At 38.5% G+C, this 17,127-nt stretch overlaps 1 protein-coding gene across 1 annotated transcript in view; it reads left to right on the top strand.

The window, feature by feature from the left end:
- The window catches only part of FOCAD (focadhesin), a 294,818-nt gene that overhangs the window by 200,035 nt on the left and 77,656 nt on the right, over positions 1-17,127 (top strand). Inside the window, exons 21-22 of the mRNA XM_040238382.1 lie at positions 381-502; positions 14,794-14,886. Coding sequence (XP_040094316.1) covers positions 381-502; positions 14,794-14,886 — 215 coding nt within the window. The remainder of the gene's footprint in view (positions 1-380; positions 503-14,793; positions 14,887-17,127) is intronic.

Genomic DNA, 17,127 nt, shown 5'->3' with positions numbered 1-17,127 from the left:
TGTAAACTAAAGGAACCTGTATTATCAGGAGATCACAAAGACTTGCATGCATAAGCATTTCTCTTTATTTGAGATTTATTTTTTAAGGAAAGTTAATAGACTCTCTAGAAGTAACAGTTAACAAAATTTAAAATAAACATGATTTGAAATTTTCTCATTTATTTACTAATGAATAACACTCCTCTGTAGTTTCAAGATGCTAACTTCTTATAATTCTTTCTGTTTTTTCTTTCCTGTACCAACAGTTTAAAAAATAATAATAATTTGTGTAGCATATTCTTTTAATTTCTAAGTGTCTCTATCCAGGTTGAATATCGACTACTGAGAACCTAGTTAATGAAGTTTTTCCATAAGCAATCTTTATATTTCTTTTTTTTAAGGTGGTATGTTATTTTGTTATGACATTTCAATGTATCAGAGTAAAGATGGCAAGCCATTGAATCGACTGATGGCCAGTAGAGGGCGAAGTTTCAAGCAGACCTCACTTGCTCTAGTGCACGAGGTAGGTACCTCTCCGTTCTCCGAAACAGTGCTTCTTCTTGTATATGCTTTGGGGTTTCCTGCCTTTGGTTTATGGTGATGAAATTTAGTGCGTGTTTGGAAATAATTGTTCTATTATTCATCATGAAAGTGGCTTTTAAAGACAACCAAAATAGTTGATCTGAGTGTAGTATTTTGATGTACTTCTCAAAGAAACCGGCATGTTTCCCTTAGGGCTCAGCCTGTTAGAAAGTAGTATCTAAGAAAGTATCTAGTTTGGTTTATTTATCAATATTTAATTGCCTTTGTTCAGAATAAATACCAATTTAATATTTCAAGAAATCTAATCTATTTCTTAATTGTAATCCTTTGGAATATGTAGGGCACCACTATTTATATCTTGTGAATATTGGAAATTAACAGTAAATAATTGTGTTGGAGGAGGGGAAATCCTTTGATTTTATTGTTTATTTACGTTTCTTTTATGCTACTCTTAAAATAAAGTTATGTGATGCCATTAAGTGTTGCTTGAAATCTGATCATTACAGATTGTATAATACCAGAGGAAAGAAGGAAGTTGGAAAGCACTCAGGAAATCTGTGGAGGTTTTTTGTTTTTTAAAATTTTATGACAGTTACTCATTCAGGTGATATATAGATTAAACTATATGAATGAATAACAAAACAAAATATCACAACAAAGAGGTTTATTTCATATAATTTAGATATAAGTTATATAACAGGTATAAATGCGAATGTATGAATTGTGAAAATTTTAAAAGATTTGAGATGATAGTGCTTCTACAATATGTTTGCATTAAATCTTATTTTGATGCATGATTTATAAATATTGGTATCACTTATTTGATTTGATAATATTCTGTGCCTTACCAGTTGCCACCATTTACATTTAGCCAGATTTTTGTTTGTTGGTTGGTTTGGCCACACCGCATAGCATGCAGGATCTTCCTGCCCTGCAGTAGAAGTATGGAATTGAACCCCTGGACCACGAGGGAAGTCCCAGCATAGCCAGATTTTTAAAGACCCACCTATGCTACCCATGTTAGTTTTATATATTTGGTTAGAATTGAAATTATGTAAATCTTTGTTTAATACCATGTCTTTAACTAACAAAAGAAGGAAGATCTGGAGAGAGTAGTGTTTCTCTGGGAAGAGGAAAGGTTTACTTTTGTAAGCGAAGAAAAACAATAGGTAATTTCTAGCTTTGTTCTCCCTGTTATCTTATTTGTTGTTATGGAGAAGAAAGAGATTTGGTACTTTTTTGGGCTTTAAAGCTGTGTACTTAACGTGGATAACCAACATGTTAACTATTAAGGGAAGCCTGAATTTAAAAGACATTTACTCCTTGGAAGAAAAGTTATGACCAACCTAGATAGCATATTCAAAAGCAGAGACATTACTTTGCCAACTAAGGTCTGTCTAGTCAAGGCTATGGTTTTTCCTGTGGTCATGTATGGATGTGAGAGTTGGACTGTGAAGAAGGCTGAGTGCCGAAGAATTGATGCTTTTGAACTGTGGTGTTGGAGAAGACTCTTGAGGGTCCCTTGGACTGCAAGGAGATCCAACCAGTCCATTCTGAAGGAGATCAACCCTGGGATTTCTTTGGAAGGATTGATGCTAAAGCTGAAGCTCCAGTACTTTGGCCACCTCATGCGAAGAGTTGACTCATTGGAAAAGACTCTGATGCTGGGAGGGATTGGGGTCAGGAGGAGAAGGGGACGACAGAGGATGAGATGGCTGGATGGCATCACCAACTTGATGGACATGAGTTTGAGTGAACTCCGGGAGTTGGTGATGGACAGGGAGGCCTGGTGTGCTGCAGTTCATGGGGTCACAAAGGTCCCTCTAGGTAACTTATTATATATCTTATATTAGAATATGAATATAAATATCAATATATTGTGGAAAAGGCAATGGCACCCCACTCCAGTACTCTTGCCTGGAAAATCCCATGGATGGAGGAGCCTGGTAGGCTGTAATCCATGGGGTTGCTAAGAGTTGGACACGACTGAGTGACTTCACTTTCACTTTTCACTTTCATGCATTGGAGAAGGAAATGGCAGCCCACTCCAGTGTTCACAGCCTGGTGGGCTGCCATCTAAGGGGTCGCACAGAGTTGGACATGACTGAAGCAACTTAGCAGCAGCAGCAGCAGCAGCAGAAAATTTCAAAGAGATGAGAAAAGATCATAATTTTAGGAGTTACTTGGAAAATGCATTAGACAGAATTCTGCCGCATCTGTGGCAGGATTTTGGGTTGTATTTATCTTCTGCTTACTATAATTCATTTTTTAAAAAGGCAGAGAGAGAGAATGAGCCGAAAAGTTTCTCAGAGTATCTGGCAACAAATAATAAAAAATTTAAGAGCTAGTTAATGAGAATAACAATTGCAATAATAATAACTCATAACCAGCTCAGGCACTTTAAAGTTTGCTGTGCACATGTACTTGACACACATAAGTAGAAGAGCCTGGAAATTGAACCCAAAAGTATGATTTCACAGTTCTTGATTCTGTCTTATTTTTAAAGTCTGTCATCATAGTTTCAATTTGTTTATGAATTTACCCATGGATGGACATTTGGGCTGTTTATACTTTTTCCAGATTATGACTGAAGCTGCTATAAACACTATTCAGGTGTATATTGGACATCTATTTTAATTTTTCTTGAGTAAATAACTACATACGAGTGGAATTGCTAGGTCTTCTGGTGAGTGAATATGAAAACCCAACTGTTTTCCTGTGACTGTCCCACTTTGAAGGCCCACTAGCAGCATAAGGAGGTTCTGGTTGCTCTCCCTCCTTGCCAGTGCTCAATATGGTCAGTTCTTAAAATTTAGCAGTTCTCATAGTGGTTAGTGGTTTTCCTTTTGTGGTTTTTAATTTGTGTTTTTTTAATGACTACTGATGTTGAGCTTCTTTTCATGTATTTATTCACATCATGGAGTGTTGTGTTCTTTTGCCACTTTTAAATCCAGGTTTTTGTTTTCAAATGAGAATTCTTTATATATTCTGGATATAAGTTTGTTTGTTTGTTTGTTTTTAATTAGAAATGTGTCTTGCACATGTTTTTACCTACTCTCTAACTTGTCTTTTTATTTCCTTAATATTGTCTTTTGAAGAGTGTCTCTTCAGTTTTGCAGAATTTATCAAGTTTTTCTTTTTATGGTTCTTGCTTTTTGTCTTATCCAAAGTCTCAAAAACTTTCTGTTTTCTTTTTTTCCCATGTTATCTTTTCTAACTTTTAAAAAATGAGGTATGATTTATAGACTGTAAAATTCACTCATTGAATGTGTGCAAGTCAATGGTTTTAATGTATACACGGAGATATAGAGCCATCACCACAGTCAGTTTTAGAATATTTCATCACAGTGTAAAGTGGCTCTATACCCATTAGCAGTCACTCTCCATTTCCCTCACATCCCAGCCTTCATCAACCATGAGTCCACATTTTTTAAATTTTATATTGGTATAGCTGATAGTTTTGGACAGCAGAGGGACTCCGCCATATATATACATGTATCCATTTTCCCCCAAACCCCCGTCCCATCCAAGCTGCCACATAACACTGAGTAGAGTTCCCTGTGCTATGTAGTAGGTCCTCATTGGTTATCCGCTTTAAATATAACAGTGTGTACATGTCGATCCCAAAGTCTCCACATACATTTTAAATCAGCTTTGAGAAGCTATTTTTAAAACCTGCTGTAATTTTAGTTACAAATGCGTTGAATTTGTATATCTGTCTGGGAGAGAACTGATATCTTAATAATATTGAGTTTTTCAACCAGTATGCAAGGTATATTTCTCCATTATTTTAGGTCAATGTTTTGTGGTTTTCTTACTACAAATCTTGCACCTATTTTGCTAAATTTAATAAGTACTGAACATCCCTAAGTATTTTTATGCTAGGGCAATTAGAATGTTTTTTGGTTTGTCTTTATTTCCAACTGTTCATTGCTAAAATATAAACATATAATTGATACTTTTTTATGGCCTTACTCTACCTACTTATCTATTCTTGTAGATTTTTTGTAGATTCTTTTTGATTTTCATTGCAATGTTGTCTGTGAATAGAGATTGTCTTAGTGTTTTTCTTTCCAATCTGTATGCCTTTGATTTCTTTTTCTTGCCTAATTGCACTGTCTAGGGCCCTTTGGTATGGTTGAATAAAAATGGTGAGAGCAGACATTCTTATTCTGTTAACAAAATAGTCTTGGGGGAAAGCATTCAGGATGCTTAATATTACATATGATGTTATATTTACTGTTAGTATAGAGATTTTATGGATATTCTGTATTAGGTTGATGAAGTTTCCTTTATTCCTAAATTGGTAAGGTGTTTTTTTTTTTTATCACAAATAGATGTTGAATTTTGTCAAATGGGTTTTTTCTACATTTGTTGAAATGATTATATACGTTTTTCATTTGTTAGTAGGATGAATTATTTTGATTAATTTTTCTAATGTGAACCAAATCTGCATTCCTAGGATAAACTCCATTTGACTATAATATAGTATCCTATTTATTGCTGAATTTGATTTGCTAGTAATACTTTGTTAGGGGACTTCCCAGGTGATCCTAGTGGTATGCATCCTGCCAATGCATAAGACATATAAGAGATGTGAGTTCAATCCCTGGGTCGGGAAGATCCCATGGAGGAGGACACTGCCACCCACTCCAGTATTCTTGCCTGGAGAATCCCATGGACAGAGGAGCCTGGTGGGCTCTATAGTCCATAGGATCACACAGAGTCAAACACAACTGAAGCAAGTTAGCACACACACACTTTGTTAAGGATTTTTGCACCACGGCACCTATGAGAGATATGGTTTTGTGGTTTCATTGTAATATCTTTGCCTGATATGTTATCAGGACAATGCTCTCCTAGTAATGTTTTCCTTAAGTGGTAGAATTTTCTAGTGAAAAGTCTGGGCTTGGAGTTTGCTTTAGGAAAGTTTGTAACTATGAATTCAAGTTACATAATATATGTGACTATTTACACTATCTATCCATCCATCCCTACTAATCCTGAAGAGGGAATTTCGGTGGCACAGCATACATGATGATTAGTATGTATCTCTCCTTTTTAAAAGTGTGCACTTCGTAAAATCAGGGAATTTGTTTTGGCCATATGTAGTTCCAGTGCTTGGTATTCCTGGCACATAGTAGATACTTTATAAATGATTTTAATCCTTTCAAACCTTGGGTGTGTCTTATATTTTACATGTGCATTTAGTGGGATCATTTCCTTTTTCCAGAAATGTTGCAGTTAAATTGATGGTGAATCTAATAATTGTTGAGATCTTACTAGGAAATGACAGTATTGTCATTTGAACAAGCTATTATAAACTGTGTTGTTATTCATTTATATGGTTTAGCCTCCCCTCTCTGCCAAAGATTACATATACCTATAGGATATTCTGTAGCCCTAATGCATACAACTATAGATGAGTGAGTGAGTGAATGAATGGGTAAATGAATATTCAAATGCTCTGCTCTTAATTTTTAAAGTGTATTTTGCTTCATGTAATTGTCAATATTTCTCAATAACGACATTAGTTAAGTCAAGTATATTCAGTGTCTTAGAGACCTAGCTGTTTAATCTGTGATGAATTCTTTAACACCCTTCTTTCTGAAAACTGTTTTTGTTTTAAATTGAAACTCTCCCATGTTATACTTTGAGAAGACTCACATACCGAAGTCTGAATTGGGTTTGACCTGACCTACCAGGGATAGTTTAGATTTCTCTGAAACTGAAGTGCCCTCAGTCTCTTTGCTCCTTTGAAAAGGGGACCAGCAGGGATCATTTCAGACCTACCAGTGCTTCTTCAGGCTCCTCCTCTGCCCTGATTTATGACTACTTCTTCTCATCCTGAGACTGACTTGTCTCCATTTGATGCGGAAGCTGAAGGTGAATGACATGTCTCTCTCCCTGGAAGTTGCTGCCTGTCTTGTCATCCTTTGGCATCTCTAACTCTGATATGACACTCTCCTCTAAATTGGATGATACTGATTTGTCCCTGGACGAGAATGGCAGCCTTGCTTCATTATTTCCTACATCTTCGGGTACATGCAAATTTTCCTGATCCTGCTGCTACCCAACCATATTTCTGCCTTAGCACTAGGTAATGAGCTCTTTTTTCATCTTTGTTTTTCAGCGAAACCTTTATTGGGCTTATTGCCGGCACTACTCTGAATGAGATATTTTTCTTCTTTCTTTCTTTTGAAATTGATCATCACTTGTTTATTTTGCCTTGTAAGTTATTTTTTTTTTCTTCTGCCTTCTTTACATTTTTCCCTAGATACCCCAAAGTACATGGGCTATAACCCATCATTTCCCCTTTTCTTTCAGTGCCTTCTTTATTTAAAAACGTGTTTCTTGTGAAAAGCATGGAGCGTGTTAGCATTCATGCAATAAGAAACAATTAGATGAAAATTTTGAATAATAATTGGGAGAAGTGGTATCTGTGCTTGTTACATATTCCCCCTAGAAAACACTGTGAAAAGTATGGTTTGCTATATTTTAGAGACTCTGTAATTACTGTGCGATGGGAGTTGCTATGGTAACAGGGTTTTCCCCCTTCCTATTAAATAACAGAGTAAATGGTTGCTTGAGACATGATTGAATTGTCAGCTTTCAAGCTAATGTTATCCTGATGGGAAAGGGGAGTGAGGGGAGAGAAGAGAGACTGAGGTAGAGAGAGAAAGTGGGAGGGAGGGAGGAGAGAGTTTAAAATGTCCAGAAAGCACCTACAAAGTGACGAGTGTCATTCTCCTTTAGAAATGTGTCCGTCACAAACCCTCCCTTCTTGTCTTCCAGTCACTAGTTGTCAGGGGACGGGAATGACAAAAAATTATTCTGTGCAAACAAGATTACTATTGACAGACAACTGAAGCCTGTGCTTTCTTATTTATATACAGTGGGGCATTGAGCGGTCTTGGGGGTCTCTAACACTAAGTACAAATGGTTTTTCTTCTGGGAATGTGGGAGGAGTGTACATATGTCACAGACCAAATGTAGTGACTCAGTATTGGTGTGTCTGGGTAGCAACTGAGGTTAAATGCTTTTATTCTTTGGATAAGAAGATATACACCTGGGAAACATACAGTGCCTTACTTTTTGAGACTGAGGTTTTAAAATCCATGGCAAACACTTGACCTGTCAGTTTTACGTGCTGTTCTACCTTGTCCCATTCCAGTTTCATAGCCTCACCAAAGCTTGACTTTACATGATTTAAGTTATTTAATAAAGGGTTGTTGAAATGAGTATTTTCTTATGAATGAATAGTTATATTTGTTAAGATCACTCAGGAGGCAGAGAACATTACCAAACTTCTGGGCAATGTATTCTGAACTGTAAATTATCAAATTAAGTGGTCATGTAGTTCCTGCCACGGCTTCCCTGGTGGCTCAGACCATAAAGAATTTGCCTGCAATTCAGGAGACCCAGGTTCAGTCCCTGGGTCAGGAAGACCCCCCTGGAGGAGAAAATGGCAACCCACTCCAGTATTCTTGCCTGGCGAACCCCACGGACAGAGGAGCCTGGCGGGCTAGAGTCCGTGGGGGTAAAATAGAGTCAGATGCAACTAAGCACACACACATAGTTCCTTCAAGTAAAGTATGTGTCCGTGAGGAAACTAGATCTCCTTTTTCATTCTGTCTTTTGACATTTGCTCTATGTTTGTGAATTGTGTTTCTAAGCAGGATATTTTCTGTCGAGCTAGCATTTCAGGTATATGGCATTAGAACTTGTGTGATACTAATTAAAATGTTTAGTTAGGAAATTTCAAACTGTAAAGTTTATAATACTCACTTTAAATTTTGCTTTGTCACTCACTGTGTTTTTAATCTGGAATGAAACATTTCCCAGCCAGAACATTTTGAACATGTTTTGTAAAATTTCAAATAATCATATCCTCAACAACTTGTATTAGAGTTTGGCTGTGCCTATTAAAATGGTTTTCTAACATTGTGTTTTCACACATCATAACTCTCTGTGATTACTTGTTTATGATAGTGTAGTTTTCACATGACAAGATTTTGCCTTAAAGCGAATACTGTACATTTAATGTGGTTAAGCTCAGCAGGTCTTTAAGGGAACATTTACGTGTGAGGCACTGTTGTGGGTTCAGTGTCCGTGAGAGGGATTCCAGGGTGAATAGAATATGATCTCTGCTCTTAGGTTGGTATGACTAGCATCCAATCACAAAAAAATGCAATCTGTTGAGTATAACAAGAGAGGTGTAGTGTAGTATACTGGAAGTGTAGGGATGGGAGAAATATTTCAGTAAGTAGAGGTGAGAGGGACACAGGACATTCAAAGCTGTGGAAGCATTCAGCGAATGCGAAGGTCTTGAAGAGTATCGGACAGGCTTGGAAACTGGTTTATAACCCAAGTGAACCAGAATACAGGTTAAATGAAAGAGAGGAAGGAGCAGAAAGTAAGTGGGGAAACTGGTTGACGATCTTAGCCAGCAGAGTTCTCACATAACAACAAATTATTTCTTAAAGTAAATGGTGTACTTTTAATTCTAAAATACTTTGGACATAGCATAGAAGAATTTGGGACTTTATTCTATAATGAACCATCAAAGGTTTTTTGAAAAATTCTGAGTTAATGTAATAGTGGCAACATCGTTCAGGATGTATTAGAAGGAAGGAAGATTTTAGACTGTTAAGAGATGAGCTAGGTGGCCTCAATAATTAAGACAGGAATTAGGACTAACTCAGTGAAGAAGAAAGTAGGGACAAACATAGTGAACATTTCAGAGGTAGAGTTGACAATTGAGTTGGAGGCAAGGGAGAAGTCCAGGATAAATCAGAAATTTCAAGTCTGGGTGACTGCAATATTGATGGGGTAATGTTGATAGAGGAACGATAAGAGGGAGAGTGGCTTTTGAATGATGATGCAAAGAAGTGTACAGAGGGTATTAGATAGTGGGAGGAGAATGTTTGAGAAGTACATGTTCTAAAAGTGGTCATTTTCAAACTATGTATTTTCAATTTTATTTTATTGAGTTATATACATATGGTAGGTTTCTCCCGTTTTAGTGTATAGTTCTATGAATTTTAAGAAGTGAACACATTCATCTAATCAGTACCACAGTCAGGATAAGGACAGTTCCAGTGCCCTAAAATCGCCCCATGCCCCTTTGCAGACAGCCCCTCCTGTGCTCCCCCATCTCCTGACAACCACTGATCTCTCTTATGTGCCTCTAGTTAAAACTGCATTTTAAAGAATTCCAAGGACCACCACAGGCTAAGAGATGCAGGTTCTGTCCCTGGGTTGGGCAGATCTTCTGGAGAAGGGAATGGCAACCCCCTTCAGTATCCTTGCCTTTGAGAATCCCGTGGACAGAAGAGCCTGGTGGGCTGTACAGTCCGTGGGGTCGTAAAGAGTCAGACACGACTGAGCATGCGTGCATGAGACTCCCGAGGGCCCGCCGCAGAGCAGACCGAGATGATCTGATCGTGAGGGCTGAGCACCCAGCCGCAACCTTCCTCCTTACTTCCTCTAGACAAATTCTGCCTCTCTGATTCGCACTTTAAATATTGGCATTTTACTTAACATTTTACTTAACATTTGGTGAGGTGGAAAAATCACATAGCTAAATACCTGAAAACAATTATTCTACAGTCTAAATGATACCACTCTGAGCCACCAATGTCTCTCACCTGTAGTTTTGCAGGTGCCTCTGAGCAGATTTCTCTGCTTTGACCTTTGCCCACTATAGTCGCTTCTCAGCAGAACAGTCCATAAGATCCTTTTACAATGTAGATTAGATCGTATTATTTGTCTCAAAGCCTTATAATGACTCCCCGTTTAGTGAGAGTAAAGGCAAGTCCTGAGAACTGACCTAGAAGGCCATCGTTTCCCCTCTTGACTCACCAGCCCTCTCTCTTTCCACTCCTCTTTGCTTCTCTGTCTGTGGCCATTATACCGGCCTCCCCTCTGTTCCTAAAACAGTGAGCCATGCAGCCACTTTAGGGACCTTTGCCTTATCTTTTATTTTGTTTTTTGATTGAATTAAAAGTCATGTAACATCAAGCTAGCCATTTTAAGGCTTCAAGTGTGTAAGTCAGTGGTATTTAGTACCTTTCCAGTGAGTAACCATTACCTTTATCTAGCTCTATAACCTTTTCATCACCCTCAAATGAGACCATGTATACACTAAATGTTCCCTCCCACTTCATCTCCCCATTCCTGGCAACCACTAAGTTGCTTTCTATCTGTATGGATTTCCCTGTTCTGGACATCTCATATAAATGGAGTCGTATAATATGTGACCTTTTGTGTCTGGCTTCTTTCACTTTCACATCGTGTTTTCAAGGTACACCCATGTTGTAGCCTGCATTAGTACTTCATTCCTTTTTATGGCTAAATAATATTCCATTGTGGATATATCATTTTTTTGTTTACCCACTTATTCTTTCATGAACAAATTCATTTATGGGTTATTTCCACCTTTCACCTATTGTGAAAGTGCCGCTTGAGCATGTAATTACAGTATTTGTTTGAATATGTATTTTCAGTTCTTGTCAGTATATACCTAGGAGTGGCTCTGTATGTGTGTCTGTGTGTGTGCATGCTCAGCCGTATCTGACTCTTCGTAACCCTGTGGACCGTAGCCCACCAGGCTCTTCTGTCCGTGAAATTTTCCAGGTAAGAATACTGAATGGGTTGCCATTTCCTTCTTCGGGGGATCTACCCAACCCAGGGATTGAACCCATGTCTCTTGAGTCTCCTGCGTTTGCAGGCAGATTCAAGCCCAGGAGTGGAATTGCTGGATCATAATTCTATGTTTAACTTTTTGAGGAACCACCAAACTGTTTTCCATAGCAGCTGAACCATTTTCCATTCCCACTAGCACTTTCCTTTGTTTTTACATCTTCATCTTCAAGTTTTCACTCAGGCTTCAGCTTCTGAATGAGATACACTGATCACCCTATTGTCTGTCCCCACTCTGGCCTTATTATCCTTCTTTCCCCCCTTTCTTCTATTTGCATGTTTCCATAAAGTGGTCTCTTCTTTTAGGCACATGCAGTAATGTTTCATTATGCTTAGTACAGAAACTCTTACTCTTCCCTAAATCATAGAACCTGCTCACCTCAGCAGTCCATCAGACACCTGTCATTGCATGGGTATCCAGAGTTAGTCTCAGAAGAAGTATATTCCACATGTTAATTAAAACTTAGTGCACAGTGCTTGAGAACCTTGCTTTATCATCTGTTGAATAACAGGGTTGAAATGTCATGATTTGGAAGTTGTTTGTTGATTGGCTTTCCTTCAAAGGCTTCTCACAAGTATAGCAAATGATACATGATTTTCATACTTTAAAAATGCTAATTATATTTGTCAGCCTAGAAACATTAACCTGTGTGGGAGGGTTATGTATTGAATTGGAACGAGATCCTAAAATGTGTTTATGTTAAAAAATGGTCAAGGAAGTCCCTGTGTCTGTAGCACAGCTGGAGAGTAAGGGCATTGCTGTGCAAGCCGCTTCCCTAAGTCTCTCTTCTGTAAGGGAAAAAGTGAGAAAGCGCATTTTACAGGAGATTGGCCCCAGCTAACTCCACAGAACACAAAGACTAGGTATAATCTCAGGAAACCTGGGGGAGTTCAGGCTGGTGTCTAGGCTCAAGCCTGACTGCCTTCCTGCACCCACACTCAGATGTGGTCTGAGTAGCAGCAGGAGGAGTAGCTTTAACCTTCAGTTTATAACCTCCTTTTATTTTATTTTATTTTATTTTTTGCCTCTTAAAACGATTATCTTTTTTTTTTTGATTTTTGATTTTTGATTTTATTTATTTTATTTATTTTTTAAATTTTATTTTTACTTTATTTTACTTTACAATACTGTATTGGTTTTGCCATACATTGACATGAATCCACCATGGGTGTATACAAGCTCCCAATCCTGCACCCCCCTCCTACCTCCCACCCCATATCATCTCTCTGGATCATCCCCATGCACCAGCCCCAAGCATCCTGTATCCTGTATCGAACATAGACTGGCACTTCGTTTCTTACATGATAGTATACATGTTTCAAAGCCATTCTCCCAAATCATCCCACCCTCTCCCTCTCCCTCAGAGTCCAAAAGTCCGTTCTATACATCTGTGTCTCTTTTGCTGTCTTGCATAAAGGGTCATCATTACCATCTTTCTAAATTCCTTATATATGTGTCAGTATACTATATTGGTGTTTTTCTTTCTGGCTTACTTCACTCTGTATAATCGGCTCCAGTTTCATCCATCTCATTAGAACTGATAACATCCTTTTAAATAGGTTTCCTGGCTTGAGCGTCTTTGTTCTTAGAAGCTTGACATTTGATTTGCTTATTTACCTTTACATTTTTTTCATACTACTTTCTTTTCTTAACTCAAGTTTAAGAAGCAATTGAGATCGTTGTCTTTCCAAAAACATTCAGTGCTCTCTTTGCCAATTTGCCGAGACTTGAGCTTCCCAGGTGGTGTAAGAGAGCTGGGTTCGATCCCTGGTCAGGAAGATCTGCTGGAGGAGGGCACGGCAACCCACTCCACTGTTCTGGCCTGGAGAATGCCTGTCAGTCTATGGTCCATAGGGTTGCAAAGAATCAGACATGACTGAGTGACTTAGCACACAGCACATGGATATTCTTAGTTGTACAATGATGTCCGTGGATTATTTGGCAGCAAAATTTTAAGATATTTTAAAGTTCTGAAGTAAGAGGTAAAAGTTTTAGTTGTGGTGTTGGTTTTCTTTCTGTGTAATCCAGATCTCAAAATAGAACTCAAAGATTGTTCATCTATTTTATGGAAAGAAAACAGAATTGATAGGAAAAAAGCTAAAGGAAAGTCCCCACATTTTGGAAACAGAGAGCAAGGTCAAGGGCTAATTAGTGCCTCCACAGCCTCCTGAACAATGAAAGAGGAAGCAGGAATTGGTGGGTTCATTCCTTCGAGAAGTTTTGTTAATATGTCAACAAGGCTCCCCCTACTCTGCTTGACAGAATGAGTACTTAACCAGAAAAACAAGAAACCTGTCTTTATAATTTTTTAAAGTTTATTTCATGATCTGAATATCTCTTTCATACTGTTTGAGTATCTGATTTTTAAAAAAGAAGCAATGGGATGAGGGGTGTAGATTTCAGACAGAACTGATCTCTTTGTTCCCACAGACGCTTCATAATCTATTTATGTCCATTTGTGACTCCCTCTGCCCATTTCTGAACCCTCTGCAGTCGCTGATCGATTTATAATCCTCATATCCTTCCATAGTCCCTTGCTTGTTGTAGGCCCACACTGAGACAGGGATGAAAGAAAATGCCAGAAGCCATGGAAACCAACCCGGTTCGGAGAGGCTGTTCTCTTCCCTATCACAAAGCACTTGAGAAAATTAATTCCTGTCATATAGTAAAAATCTCTGTAAACACAGTAGTTATCATGATCCTGGGGCAATCATATAGAAATTTGTCCTTTTTGTGTGTTTGTTGTTGTTGTTTGTCTGTGAGACACAGACTGAAGCTTCCGTTGTTTGAGTTTAGATGAGATGAGTTACAGGAAACATGAAATGTGATGCACGGTGACTTTTTTTCTTGAGTGATCTTTCTTTAACAGAAGCAGACCTTGGCAAGATTCGTTGCAAGATAGCTGTATACTAATAGGTAGAAACAGAAATGACTATGAAAACCAGATGTTTTGTCTGGGCCTGTCTTCAGAAACAGGATTTCAGTGTTGACATATATCATTTTTCTCTTGTTTACCCACACTGATTAAAGGGCATTTATCTAGTGGTGTGCACAATTGCTGTGTGCCGGACTCATTTGCATGCTCTTACCACGACGGTTTCTACACGACATATTTCTGTTGGCAGTTTAAGTTTATTACTTCATAAACTGTCATACTGGAAGTCCAGGATGTGAGCAATATTTATTTTTATTTAAAATTACTAAGGGGATTTGTTAGACAAAACCTAGTTTCCTGACATTGACAAGAGGCTTTCTAGAGTTTCTCCCTAATTTTCAAAGACATATTTGTATTACACATGCATCTTAACTTGTGGTCATTGTAGGATTTTATTTGCTTTAATTTAGAAAATTCCAGGCTTATTTTATTTTGTCTTTGCAGGACTCTAAACTCCTCTCCTTTGAAAATCTCCAAAAGATCTTATTTGCGGTTATGATCCTAGACGGATTTGGTTTGTTTTAGAATCTAAACCATTGAAATGAAGGGAAAGAAAGAGTTCCTGATACAGTTTTCATTTTGTTCTGTTTTAATATTGTGCAGCCTGACTTCTGGTACATTTTCCCCACAGGTTCATATCCAGCTTTCCGAGTGGCACCGGGCAATTTTCCTCCCCCAGGCCTGGCTCGCATATATGACTCGTGCTTATCATGCCATTTTACAGGTAATGAAATCATGGGATGGCTTGCTTTAAGGCCTGTCTCTTTTTTAAGGTTTACTGCAAATATGTATTTAATGTAAAAGCACTTAGGAAAATAGCATTATCAAAAATGCAGCTGTTTTCTTCTTTCTGACTTATAGTAATGCAAATATGTGGCATCCAGAAAAATGGTACAGATGAACCTATTTGCAGGGCAGGAATAGAGATGCAGACTAAAGAATGTGGATTCAGGCAGGGAACGGGAGGCTGGGACAAATTGGGGGACTAGATTTGACATATACACCCTACCAAGTGTGACATGTGGCTAGTGGAAAGCTGTTTTATTGCACAGGGAGCTCAGCTGGGTGCTCTGTGATGACCAAGAGAACTGGGATGACAGTAGCTTAGAGGGAGGCTCAAGAGGGGTGGGAAACATAGATACATATAGCTGATTCACTTCATTGTACAGCAGAAACGAACACCTTTTAAAGTGATTTTACTCCAATAAAAAATGCAGTGGTTATTTTTGCTCATAAAAGAATGTGAAGCATGCATATATAACTGCACTGAAATTTTAAATGTGATGCCCCCCAAATGTGTGTTCCTTCCAGAGTTCCCTCTTGAGTGCTTCTCTCCTGTGCCCTGCTGCTTGGCGAATGTCTGTTATTGTGCCTGATGTCCCCCATGGCTGGCCCACAGCACCTCAACTTGAGCACATCCCAGACTGAGTTCATCGTCTTGTACCTGCCCCCTCTCCATCTAGACTTGCTTACGTCTCCAGCTTTATGTCTTACCATTCCCCTGCATTTTCAACCTTGCTCAATTTCTTTGTTTTCCTAAACACAGCATGTCTTCCCTAACCTCTTAATTTTTTAGTTCCCCAACCAGGGATCGAACCTAGGCCCCCTGCATTGGGAATGTAGGGTCTTAGCCACTGGACTACCAGGGAAGTATACCCTAACCGTTTGACTTTTACCTACACTGTTCTTCCATTGCAGGCACTGCCACTTCCCTTTGCTTATTCAAGGCTCTTTTGCAGCTTTTCCCTTTTTGTCAAATTGCAGGAGTAAGTTTCACTTTGTACGTATAGTTAGTCGTGGTGGTTTAAGGGGCACATGTTGGAATGGCAAATTTCTACTTGTTCTTTATAGTTTTATCTGTGTGCCTCCCCTCTCCCACCAGGGTTGTCCGCCCCTCGCATATGCTTCCTTAGAACCCATGCTTCCCTTTAGAAGCCCTCATCACCTGAGTTATGTGTCCAGGGTCTCCCTCCAGTTGTCTCTCTTCCTTACAATCAGAAGGTGTTTTCCTATCTGTTGTCTCTCCAGAACCTGATATGTCTAAAACATAGTAGGTGCTCACTAAATAAATGAATTATGCTTAATTTGACTTCTTTTATTCCAATAATATTGTAAGTTATAGCTTGTGAATTTCAAAAATTAGAAATAATTTTAACCAGTTTGGGAATATATAAACAATTAACAATATGAGAAAGAAAAAAAAACTTAATCCTTTTTCCTAGCTTAAAATTCATTGTTAAGGATGATAGAAAAAAAAAAATCTAAATTACTTAAGAAATTGATGGCCCCAAATAAGATTTTTATGAAGTCTTAAGAAATAAGGTGTTGTGGTTAAATCTAACAGTTGTCCCCAACCTCTGAGATCTAATGCCTGATGATCTGAGGTGGAGCTGATGTAATAATAATAGAAATAAAGTGCACAATAAATATAATGTGCTTGAATCATCCCAAGACCACCTTCCTCCTACCTTCTGGTCCATGAAAAGATTGTTTTCCACAAAACTGGTCCCTGGTGCCAAATAGGTTGGGGACCACTGTCCTAAAAGATGGAGGTGGGACCAGAGGAATGACTAAGCATCTCAGCATTCATGTTTGCATCTTAAAACCTTGCTACAACATATTCAGTCTTTGATGCTTTAATAGAGGATGTACTCCAATACAGGCTCCTGGAAGCAGCAAGAATAACTCCTTCTGCAGAATGTCCTGAGAATTTCATTTAGCTCTTAGCATAAGGAAGGTCAAATAGGACAGGATTGTGGTATAACATGGGCATCCCTGGTGGCTCAGGCAGTAAAGTATCTTCTGCAATGCAGGAGACCAAGGTTTGATCCCTGGGTTGGGAAAATCCTCTGGAGAAGGGAATGGCAACCCACTCTAGTGTTCTTACCTGGAGAATCCCATGGACAGGGGAGCCTGGCAGGCTACAGTCCATGGGGTCACAAAGGGTTGTACACCACTGAGCAGC

The sequence above is a fragment of the Oryx dammah genome, unplaced genomic scaffold (assembly GCF_014754425.2).
Source record: "Oryx dammah isolate SB20612 unplaced genomic scaffold, SCBI_Odam_1.1 HiC_scaffold_1, whole genome shotgun sequence".
NCBI lineage: Eukaryota > Metazoa > Chordata > Mammalia > Artiodactyla > Bovidae > Oryx > Oryx dammah.
Note: the sequence above shows the minus strand (reverse complement) of the source record. Positions and strands in the feature narration are given on the sequence as shown.